General features: G+C 45.5%; 1 protein-coding gene across 4 annotated transcripts; it reads right to left on the bottom strand.

Annotated features, from left to right (window-relative positions):
* Positions 1-662: 662 nt before the first annotated feature.
* Positions 663-11,210, bottom strand: LIN37 (lin-37 DREAM MuvB core complex component). Of its 4 annotated transcripts, none has more exons than XM_007430558.2 (10): positions 11,103-11,210; positions 7,707-7,760; positions 7,353-7,428; positions 6,669-6,719; positions 5,927-5,956; positions 5,335-5,420; positions 3,697-3,863; positions 2,343-2,492; positions 993-1,066; positions 663-830 (listed from the first exon to the last, which is right to left on the bottom strand). In XM_007430558.2, the coding sequence occupies exons 2-10, from the start codon at positions 7,738-7,740 to the stop codon at positions 749-751; spliced, it is 750 nt and encodes a 249-aa protein (XP_007430620.1). In that variant the 5' UTR covers positions 7,741-7,760; positions 11,103-11,210; the 3' UTR covers positions 663-748. The 4 variants fall into 4 exon arrangements, with proteins under 4 accessions (XP_007430620.1, XP_025023917.1, XP_007430619.1 ...); XM_025168149.2 differs by lacking the exon at positions 11,103-11,210 and adding an exon at positions 10,970-11,078; XM_007430557.4 differs by lacking the exon at positions 11,103-11,210 and adding an exon at positions 9,348-9,574.
* Between the last annotated feature and the right edge of the window lie 73 nt (positions 11,211-11,283).

The following is an 11,283-nucleotide window of genomic DNA, read 5'->3' as shown; positions in this document are numbered from 1 at the left end:
TGCTGCAGCTACGCATCATCTGGTTAATTTATGTATTCCAATGCAAAGCTAATTTACATGGATAATTCTAATGTGCAGCTAATTTACAAGATTGATTCATTACACTGACAGCTCTGCAGGGAAGGAGAGATAAAGCATGGATGTCATACACCATTCCCTTGAGGAACCCCCACTTCCTCAAGAATGCTAATATTGAACTTGGAACTATATTGGGTGAGGTCCAAGTTACATGGTTGACCAGAAGAAGTAGCCATCTTTTAATGACCATATCTGCATAATACATTTCCCTATGTATTAGCTATGGTTAGCTATGGTTAGCTATGGTTAGCCTAATGAACTAAATTTTCTAGCACTGTACAACTCACTGAATCATAAACTAACCCTATGAGCTGTGTTTGCACAATGTACCTGGCTGAAGTCTGGTTGGTCAGCTTGTGGTCAGTGTGGCAGGAACCTAGCCGGAGTCATTCAACTTATGGTTGAGTGTGTTGTGTGAACCAAGACCACAGAGTTAATTCACCAGCCCACAGCTCAGTTAACCATGGATGACTAAGCTGTGAAAGGCATGCATAGCAGTATGCATGATGTGTACATCTACAGGGGTCCTGATATGACTTATGACATCAGGGCTTCTACAGGCCCACAAAATTTACAGGCTCACACACTGGAAAGAAAAGCTATATTTATTGGTAGACAAACCCAGAAGACATGGGATTCCAGGAACACATGAGCTCCTGCACCTCGCTCTTCATTGCCGTTCATACATCTCCTTAAGGATCTTCATGCTCTCAGCATAGCGCAACTGGTTCTTCTGCGAAGCCTCTTTCCACCTGGAAACACCAAGGCCCCAAGTCAACCACTGCACAGGGATCTTTGCATTATCCTTTCCACAAATTAAGTGCTTCCTGCTTCACACTGCTTCTAGCATGGTACAAACGGCTTGATGTCCTGCCTCTGGCCTACATCTTGGCTTTCTGATACCCAAACCCTACCTTTGTCGGATCTTCTTCCATCTCTCCATGTTCTTGTAGATGAGGGTGGACATTGAAGGAACTGCGTCAGAAGACTGGGAGGGTTTATGGGAGAGAGGAAAGAGACAGACAACATTTATTTGCTAAGGGGCTAAGACACTGTATGAATGTCCTAACAAGCAACTTCAATTTAACAATAAGAACATCAGATATTTCTGCTGGGTTTATTAGAAGCTTATTTGTAAGTGACAATCCTTAATTCCTTCTCAGTTGATTTCACTTCAGTTGATCTATTTAGTGGCTCATCTTAAGTTTTTAATTGCATTTTTAAGCTTATACTGACATTATTCTGTCTCATTCATCTTCATGTTTTCTATTCCTCCTATTCTTTTAAATTAAAACTTCTTATAAGTACCTTTTTTATTGACTGTAATCCACTGCTCTAGCCTATAGATCTATAGTTACCTTTGTTTCATGATTTGCTTTGGGCTAGGTTAATGACCGTCATAAAGATTGATGAGGAGTAAGAACCTAAGAATAACTCTGCTGGATGAGGCCAAGGTCCAACTTAATTAAGCATTTTGTTTCTTACAACGGCCAACCAGATCCTCCAAAGTGCTTGCAAGCAGGGGGTGGAGACATAACCTTCTCACAATTCCCCTGCAACTGGATTTTGGAGGCCTGGGGGTAAGTGAACTAAAATTTGTTGCTCAGTGACAAAGTTCTGCCATTTGCATGACTCCCCAGTATTCCAGCATACACCCCCCGCAAAGGGTGGCTATCGATCAACTACTTCTGAAACACTTCCCTTAGGAACTCTCAGTGCACTTGAACTGAGAAAGGTGTTCTAACATAATCCTCTCCTCTGACAACTTGGCACAAAAACCGACTCTATTCACATCACACAATCAAATCAGTTGAATATGTAGTGGCTTGAGTCATACAACAAACCAAGCTTGGTTGCTGGGGGCAGGGGTTGTTATTCTGTTATGACACGCGCGTGTGATTTGTGGCATTGTGTAAATCCAGGCTGTTTATGGTTCAACGCACTGTGGAAACCCAGAAAAAGGGGAGTAATTCAGTAAACCAGTTAAATTCACATATTATATGACGAGGCAACCATATTTTCTTAGCCTGGATTTAGGTTTTGGCATCTGGTCTGAATCCAGGCACAAAGTTCAAAACTCATTTCAAATTCAAAATGCTAGTATGCGCTTAAGAGTAATATTTTGATGGATACTGCCCCATGTATTGCCAATAATAAGAGGGGGTTCAGATGAGAAGAAGTCTCAAAAATACCTGCCGCTTGCTATTTGACCACCCAATTTCTTTACTGCCCCTCATGACCCTTAACTAGCATGGTGGTCTGACCGTGTCAGTAGCTACTTTTGTTTCCTCTTCGGATTCTGCCGGGAACGGGATACGCAGGTTAATGGGTTCCCCTGCAGTGTTTGTCTGGCAGGGGACAGGAGGTGGTAGCTTGTAGACATCCTGGATCTTCCCATTTAATACTTCGACACCCTGGGATCACAGAGTTGAAGAGAGATGAGAGAAGGATGAGTTGAGGACCCAAAATGGATTCAACCTTTGCAGCCTTAATCAGGGGAGTTGTTTAGGAAATACAGTATCTAAAGCTGTGCTCCTATCTCCTATCTTTTGAATCTGAAATGCTCTAAACGTCACATTCTCTGTCCCGAATCTGAACGTGTAGACCTGGCCCAGCTCTTTGAGGCCAGCCTGGAAGTGCTGGCGCTGTACTGACTATTTCAGAAGTGTTCCATGCCTGAAGTGCAAACACATGTGTTTCAAACTCAAAACACTTCTGGAATGGCCAAAACAGTTGGCAAAGTTTGAACCACCTGTTCTAAACTGAAACTTCTGCAGCTCTCATTCAGGTATAAACATCTTGGTAGGGACAGAGAAGACGCCATGGCCCTAAAAATGGCATGGAACTGCATGGACAGCCAGAACAGCTACAGATCAGGGTTGGCTGGAGATGTGGTTCTGGGACATCTGCTTTCATCTGAGATTTTCATCTGGACGCCTGGTTGCACAATTCTTCAGAATCTAGGGTAGGCCTGTCCATATGGAGATCTATGGAGATTGGCCTTTTCATTTTAGACAGAGGAGCATGTAGGGCAGATCTGGGTCTGAACCTTGTTTCACTGCTGGGAATCCAATGTTCTGCTCAATCCACATCGGCCCAGTATCCTACAGGCTGGGAATTCTGGAAGCTATAAGCTTAATGTACCTACAGGTCGTCCTCGTTTAGTGACCACAATTGGGACTGACAACTCAGTCGTTAAGCAAAGTGATTGCTAAGTGAAACCATGACTGTGCTTATGATCTTCCTTCAGATTTTCTTTGCTTTACAGACCTGTGAAGCTCGTAAATGTGAGGGTTGGTCGTAAAGTTACTTTTTCATCACTGTCGTAATGGCAAACGGTTGCTAAATGAGACAGTTGCTAAACAAGGACAACCTGTATATGATGCCACATTGGTGAAGACTGGTGTAAGCTGTGTCCCAGATCAGATACAGACTTCATTGGGATCACATGCTTACTGGCCTACCTTCCACAATTGTGCGAGTTACAGAGACAAAGATATGCAACAGATTTTAAGTGCGCAGAGAAAAGTCTTGTGGAAAGCAGTAAACCCAGCTATTGCTTTACTTATGAAAAGACTTTTCCCACTAGAAGTGGGATTGGAGAATTCTGTTCTGTACCTCTTCATCCTCAAGCAGGGCAGGCAGATTTGGGCTGGGAGATCGCTCCTGTTCCCGCACCATGGGACTATTCCGCATCCAAGCTCGGCAGATGGGATACAGTGGGGTGTTCTCAGAGAACTGGGCCAGGTCTACACTTCGATCAAATAGCTTGATGATGTAGGTGTCTGCAAAGATAAAGATGCAGCAAATTAAGAGACAGATCTTAAATCAAAGCTGGATGATCTTTCCTCCCTCCCTCCCTCCCTTCCTGCTTAACATGAGCAATGTGGGAGGGGCCAACAATTTTTATTTGTTTAGGAAGGCTTTGGGGAGATTTAATGGGGAAATGAGTGCCTTAAGCTAGTCATTTTACGTCTGAAGGCCCCCCGCTCCAAACAGGAAAAATTGATCCTTCGGTGGAGTTTTAGGGAGTAAAAGCTGTGCCTTAAGCCTCTCTGTCAGCCCTTTGAGGTAGTCCAGGACAGGAAAAGACACCATAAAAAATACTGGAATTCTACTTTATGGATATAGGCTATGGTAACAGAATCTTGAAAGCCTGGCAGCATTTTCCTTTCACTCCCTCTTATACCAAAGAGAGTCAAGGCAAAGTCACTTTAAGTTTTGCCAACTGCTACATTCCTTCTCCGAGATCATCTCTGTGGTCCTCTACATCTGGCCAGCGGTTTTGCTTTCAAACACCTCCCCCAGCAAGAACCCCAGACAACAGACCAACAGTTTGAACCTGTCCACTCCACAGGTGCTTTGGGCCAAATGTGATTTATGGCCCAGCAGTAGCCTATTTCACCTACCTTAAGCAAACCTCCACAAGCAGCAGCCCTTAGCTAAGCTAAGCAAAGTCTGCTGTGGTTCGTGCCTGGCTGGAAGACTACCTAGGCTAGACTGGGAGGTGGAAAGGTACTAACAAACCATTTCTGAAATGCTGCCAAGAACTCCACAGATGCAGTCACCAAGAATTAAGTCTGATCCCTGGGCATCTTTACCTTCAGCAAATTATTTCCAGAACAGAGGAGATGGTAGAGGAAGAGACCCTAAAGCTTTCATTCCTTTTTCTCCTCCAAGCCGGCTGATTTTCTTACAAAGGAAGAGAAGTACAGTCACCCTTTCTTTGAAACGAAAGGCCTCTGAGGTGTAGTACTCCCGAGAAAGGAAAGAAGAAAATTGCACTTCCAAAAAACAGGCATTTCCCCTAATGCAGGGTTGAGGAACTGGTGACTCTCCAGATCAGTGTTTCTCAACCTTGGCAACTTGAAGATGTGTGGACTTCAACTCCCAGAATTCCCCAGCCAGCCCTTGCTGGCTGGGGAATTCTGGGAGTTGAAGTCCACACATCAAGTTGCCAAGGTTGAGAAACCCTGTTCCAGATATTGCTGAACTACAACTCCCAGCGTCCCTCACAGCTGGCCACAGGCTGTCATCGTTCAGCAATACCTGGAGGCCATCTCTGCCCCAGAGACTTGGGAATTTGGAATTCAGAAACAGAAGATGTGCTGGGATAGGGGAGAAGGGATGTGGTAGAGAGGGGTCATAACTCAGCAGCAAAACATCGGCTTTGCATCCCTAAGGTTAGCAGCTTGAGACTCCACAGAATCACTGTCTTGGCCCAAGCCCCCAAGGCAGCTCTGATCTTTTACTCACTCTGCTTCTGTGGTCCCCCTTCCGTGAGCCCATCGTCCATCTCCTTCCTCTTCTTGCGGCGGTGATGGGAGAAGCGGGTAGAAGGCCTGAGAGCACAAAAGCATAAGGGAGTGATGCAACTGGCCAGAGACCCTGCTCTGAGCAGAGGGGATAGTGGGACTTCTGACCAGCCACGACTTAGCTTGTCTTTTTGGCTGTGAGAACTGCCAGGGAGGAATAAAAAAGAAAAATAGAAAGCACAGAAAATATTTTTTTCTATTTTTTCTTTTTATTCTTTTCTCTTGTTTTAGTTTGTACTAGTTTTTATCTTTTTAATTGTAGTTTTTCATACAATTACTATAACAAAAAAAAAAAGAACCGCCAGGAAGGAATCCACAGAGAAAACCTGCAGGCCAGTTCACACACAGCACTGAGCACTCTAGGAGAACCAGACCACGATGGCATTCAACAAAATTGCATGTGAACCAGGCCACCGAATTCCACACATCTGCATGTTCTTTCTTTAGCTCTCCAGTAAACTCAGTGGGAAAACGTTTTACTCTCCCACCCAGTGGTCATCCATAGCCAGGGAGGACACTGCTAAGAACCATACCTCTTTCCTGTAGCAATAGGAGAAGGAACCCTGCAACCGCAAAGCAAGAGAGGTTAGGAAATACCTAGCACGCAACAGCCCCACCAGTAAGAAGAAAATTGCTTTCCAAGAGAGTTGGTCTCAGCAGGGTTAGCAAGTTTATAGACTGGAGCAGGGATGGGAACCTGTAGCCCTCCAGATGTTGCTGAACTATGATTCCCAGAAGTCACAGCCAGCATGGCCAACAGTGAATGCTGGGAGTCGTAGTTCAGGTACATCTGGAAGGACATAAATTCCTCATCTCTTTGGGGCCTGCTGTCCCAAACAACTAGTAAAACCTCTTTTGTGAATGTTTGGCAATAATAAATATGATAAATATTTATAAAATACTTTTTAATAAGTATTTTTAAAAAGCTTCAAAAGAAAGAAAGCAAGGAAGCAGAAAGAAAGGTAACTAGATAGATATATTGCTGGTTTTTGTACACGATAGTCTTAAATTTGGAGGTTGCTTGGGGAAGATAAAAAGTTTTTGGACCCACTTCTCAAATTCCTCTCAGGTACTCCAGAAACAAGAGCAAAGCAAAGGATTTCAGAGATGCTGCAGGAAACATAAGTCAAGTATCTCAATGAGTGATTTTCAGATGAACATGGTAAGCCTCTCCCAGAAAGGAAATCCTTTCTCTGCCTGCATTGAGCATATGGGTTGAGGCGGGTCAACATGCAAAGATAAAGGAGATGGCTGAACATTATGGCTGCTCCTTACTTGCTGAGCACATCTGATGATGCCTTTCCGGGGTCCTCTTCCATTTGTTCTCTGAGATGAGTCAGAAAAAGAAAAGGGGAAAAATGTCATCAGCCTTGTCCAAAACATGGCTTCTCCCTCGAGGGTTCTTCCTGACAACTACTTCAACCTCACTAGAAATGAGAGGATGACAAACTTGTATAATAGGAAGATTCCAAAGAATCTTTAGCCTGGGACAGGAAACCCATGGCATTCCCTGTGGTACTGTACCACAACTCCCAGCATTGCTCATCATTGGCCATGCTTCCTACAGATACTGGGAGAGGTAGTTCAGTAACATCTGGAATGCCACAGATTGCCTATTCTTGGGCTCAGCCAATCAGGGGTTGATTCAGAAAATGATCTAATATGGGATTTAGTTGAAATCCCTATTTTTGGAACCTGAAACTCTTAGTTTCTGCTGTTTGGAGTATTCTACCCTGACATGGCACCTGTCAGATATGCTGGGACTTTGGCCATAATGGTGAGGAGTTCTGGAGGTTATAATTCCAATACCTCTTGCAGATGATAATTTAGGAAATGTCAAGCAATACAAAGCAAAATTGATCTATTCGACTGTTTTAACACCTTTCAAATATCTAATGGAGGGTTTCAGATTCCTTCTCAGTGCTCAGAACTGACCTTGATATGCCTGGTGATGCTTACCTATCAACATCAGTTTTTTCCAGCAGACACTGCAGGACGGCGTCAAGACGGTTCCGAGCATTGGCTGTCTCAAGATCTGGGGATGGCGAGAGGTTGTTATTCCAGCATAAAGCCACCTCTGAGGAGAATTCATGATGTATCTTTTTTTTAGGTTAGCAATGAAGTCCCCTGGCTCTCTAGGTCCAGGAAACCCAAAAGGTCTATGGATTATTCTCTTAAAAAGCTAAATAACACTTGCTTTCAATGCAATCAGTTGAAGCTGAAGAACAAGAATGGGAATGAGAGAAGACGTTGGATAAAGACAGTGTTCAGAGCCTTGAACATTTATAGCAGAACATTTCCAAGGCATCTTACCTGGTTTTTCTGTTTTGACTTTGGTATGTAGCATGTTTGTCGAGACTCAAGTCCCTGCAAGAGTAAGAGAGTAAAAATCTTCAAACTCACACATTGAAAAGGAGTTTAGACCTGATCTTGGGGAAGGCATGAAAGAGCTATTAAGGAGGGACTTGGACAAAAGATTACACAGTCCAGAGATAAAGGGAAGCAAGAGAAAGAAACTCAAATAATCCCACCTTGATTTTGTTTAATATAAAAAGGGACAAACTTGGACCGGCTTTCAAGATTCTCTTTTTATACCTATAACAATAAAGCAGCATTTCTGGAATTCCTGTAGTGTCTGTTTCTTGACCTAGCCTATTGTAAAGAGCCAGGAAGATGGCCTTGAAGGAAATATTCAGAAATGGCCTTATGGAAACAGAAAGGACAGAAGCATTTATTGTCCTGGGAAGAGAGACAGTATTAAGAAGAGACTCAGAGTGGCCCTTCCTTGCCTCCCTGGGGTATTAGAGGGAGGGGAGGAAAAGCACAATCAGATGTGCAAGATTCTGTTGCTCTAGCCCAGTGTTTCTCAATCTTGGCGACTTATAGATGTTGGACTTCAAGTCACCAAGGTTGAAAAACACTGTTCTAGCTTGTCTCAATAAAGTATAGTTCTAGTCTTTCTGTAGAATCAGTTTCCTGGTCTGGTTTACCTTAAAGGGCGGACACATGGAAAAAATAGTACAGAAAGTTAAACCTACAATACTGGATTCAAGAAATGACAGAAGTGCTCCTCTGAATGTGCTGCATGAGTGCTGACTACAAGCCCCTCATTGCAGTGCTTCAACAAGGGTGGGACCTGTCATCCCATTCACTTGGAAGATCAGCTCGGGAGCCGTTTCCTTAAAGGGCCACAGAACGGTTCCTTCCGCTTGCTGCTGCAGTACAACGGGGCCAGAGGACACGTTAAAGCAGGGAAACTTGGAAGTGGTTTTGCTTTTCTTAAAACTACTTCAAGGCAACCCCACTCCAAAGTCACGCCGGCCAGGTTTGCACAACCTGCGAGACAAGACAGGGCGATTCCACTGTGGTTCAAAGGCGATGGGTGGTTTGTCCTTCGGGGGGTTCTGGGAACTCAAACCCTGCCTTAGCGCGTCCTTGGAATCAGGCCATCCCATTCATCGACCTTATGGGTTCGTTGCATTACGTCAACAAAGCAAGTGGGTCCTCTTGACTGTTTAGCCTGTTCTGTGATCCCAGCCAGCGAGGACTTAAGAACTCTGAACAGAGACATTTATGGCCAGGACTGAGATCCCAAAACCCTCAGAGCAGTGTTTCTCAACCTTGGCTGCTTGAAGATGTGTGGACTTCAACTCCCAGAATTCCCCAGCCAGCCTTGCTGGCTGGGGAATTCTGGGAGTTGAAGTCCACACATCTTCAAACAGCCAAGGTTGAGAAACACTGCTCCAGAGCAAGATTGCTTCCCGCTCGGTCCTCCACCCTGCATCATTTTTTCCTTTCGGGGGGAATCGCTTCTTTCCTGCTAGGGTTAAACACCCGCGAAAGAGGATTCCCGGCGGATCGGTTGCACCCCTAGCAGCAGATCCCCTTCTCCGTTCCGCCCGCAGCCGCAGCCCAAGAGCAGGCACCCCCCTGCACCGCTGCGTTTCCTCTTACTTTGGCTGGAAAGGAGCGATTTCGGCTCCTCCAAAGGGTCGGATCAAAACCAAATCCTTGGAGCAGGGGCCGGGGGGGGGGCAGCTGTTAGCTTGTCGGCTCTCCGGCGGGCGGGCTTCCCTCCTTCCCCAGCTTGCACCCCGCCCGCGCGCAGTCCCGGACCCGTCCAACGAAAATCCGCCCTTCTGGACCACTTGCCCGTTCGCACGAATGCATAAAAACCGCCTCTAGTGCATGGCATGCTGGGAGTTGTAGGCAGGGCGATTCCACCAAGTGTCTGAGGCTGGTTCCCCCCCGCCCTTTCAGAATAGAAACAGCGCCTCTGGTGCAAGGATGACGCTCCTGTGAGCTATAAGCAACCCCGATGACTTCTTTTTTTAGGAAGTTGTCCCCCGCGTCCCCTCCCCGTTGTTGTTGGCGTGGGGCTGAATCAAAATCTTGCAGAAGTTGCTTATCTATCTATCTATCTATCTATCTATCTATCTATCTATCTATCTATCTATCTATCTATCTATCTATCTATCTATCAAAATCTTGCAGAAGTTGCTCATCTATCTATCTATCTATCTATCTATCTATCTATCTATCTATCTATCTATCTATCTATCTATCTATCAAAATCTTGCAGAAGTTGCTCATCTATCTATCTATCTATCTATCTATCTATCTATCTATCTATCTATCTATCTATCAAAATCTTGCAGAAGTTGCTCATCTATCTATCTATCTATCTATCTATCTATCTATCTATCTATCTATCAAAATCTTGCAGAAGTTGCTCATCTATCTATCAAAATCTTGCAGAAGTTGCTCATCTATCTATCTATCTATCTATCTATCTATCTATCTATCTATCTATCTATCAAAATCTTGCAGAAGTTGCTCATCTATCTATCTATCCCTCCCTCCCATCCATTTATATAGCCGCCCATCTCACACAAGGTGACTCTGGGTGGCGCACCACAATTAAAAAGAATAAATACATAAAAACAATTCACATAAAAAACTAAAAACACACAAAAGAGGAAGGGATAACATTAATAAGGGAGCCATCGCAAAATGCCCCGGCCCGCTGGGAGCCCCGGGCCTAATCCCACAGCCAGGTCTGGAGGGACTTGCGGAGCGCCAAGGGGATGGAGCTAATCCCGCTGCCGGGGGAGAAGGTCCGCAAGGCGGGCGCCAGGCAGAGCATCTGCCTTGGGAAGGCTTCCGAGTCCGGCCGCCGGCTGGGCGTCTGGGCGCTTCAGCGGAGGGCAGGCGGCAGCGAGCCGACTCACAAGAGGAGCAACTTCTGCAAGAGTTTGGTTCAGCCCCACGGCAGCAGCAGCACCGGGGGGCGGGGAGGGAGGGCAAGGGGACCACTTCCAGAGGGAAACAGCCTCTGGTTCGCATGGGCGACATCCCTGCACAAGAGGCGCTCTCCTGCGGATTCGAAGGGCGCTCCCTTTTCCACCGAAAGTCTTCCGGGAGACGCCAGACCCCAACATCTGCCCTAAAACCTTAGCGCCCGTTGCATTCTGCTCGCTGAGATCCCAACCCTGACCAAGTTTTCTTTCTAGTTTTGGTTCCCACCAGGCGGGCAAGGTGAACATCAACGCAAGGACGGAAAATGGGCGACCAACCAGGGCGGTAGTTCACAGCATGATGGTTGCAAAGGAATATGAGCAACGATCGCCCGCGCCTCTTCCACTGTGTGGCCTTTGAACTCCACCGCTTGCCCCGTTTTTGTTTTAAATACCCGATGAAGATGCACACCTTGGATCTGGAATGCCCCTGTTCTTTTGCAGGATTGCTCAGCCCTGGTGTAAGCACGCGATTTTGTGCGTCTATTTTACTCCCTTTATCTACTCCTATAGTTCCTTAGTAAACTCAAAGCTTTAAAAGGCTGGCCCAGAGCGTGGCGGGATTTGTAGTTTGTACGCCAGGAGATATCTCC

This window comes from Python bivittatus, unplaced genomic scaffold (genome assembly GCF_059951505.1).
Source record: "Python bivittatus isolate LINGU-HERP-01145 unplaced genomic scaffold, Pbiv_v1 ctg000310_np1212, whole genome shotgun sequence".
NCBI classification, from domain to species: domain Eukaryota; kingdom Metazoa; phylum Chordata; class Lepidosauria; order Squamata; family Pythonidae; genus Python; species Python bivittatus.
The sequence above is the reverse complement of the archived record's forward strand: the minus strand, read 5'-3'. Positions and strand labels throughout refer to the sequence as shown.

Coding starts and splice junctions, on each gene's coding strand:
- LIN37 (XM_007430558.2), bottom strand. CDS start 7,740: ATGCTACATACCAAAGTCAAAACAGAAAAACCAG. Junction 5,421..5,926: donor CCTATTGCTACAGGAAAGAG/GTATGGTTCTTA, acceptor TTGTGCTCTCAG/GCCTTCTACCCGCTTCTCCC. Junction 2,493..3,696: donor CCCTGCTTGAGGATGAAGAG/GTACAGAACAGA, acceptor CTGTGATCCCAG/GGTGTCGAAGTATTAAATGG.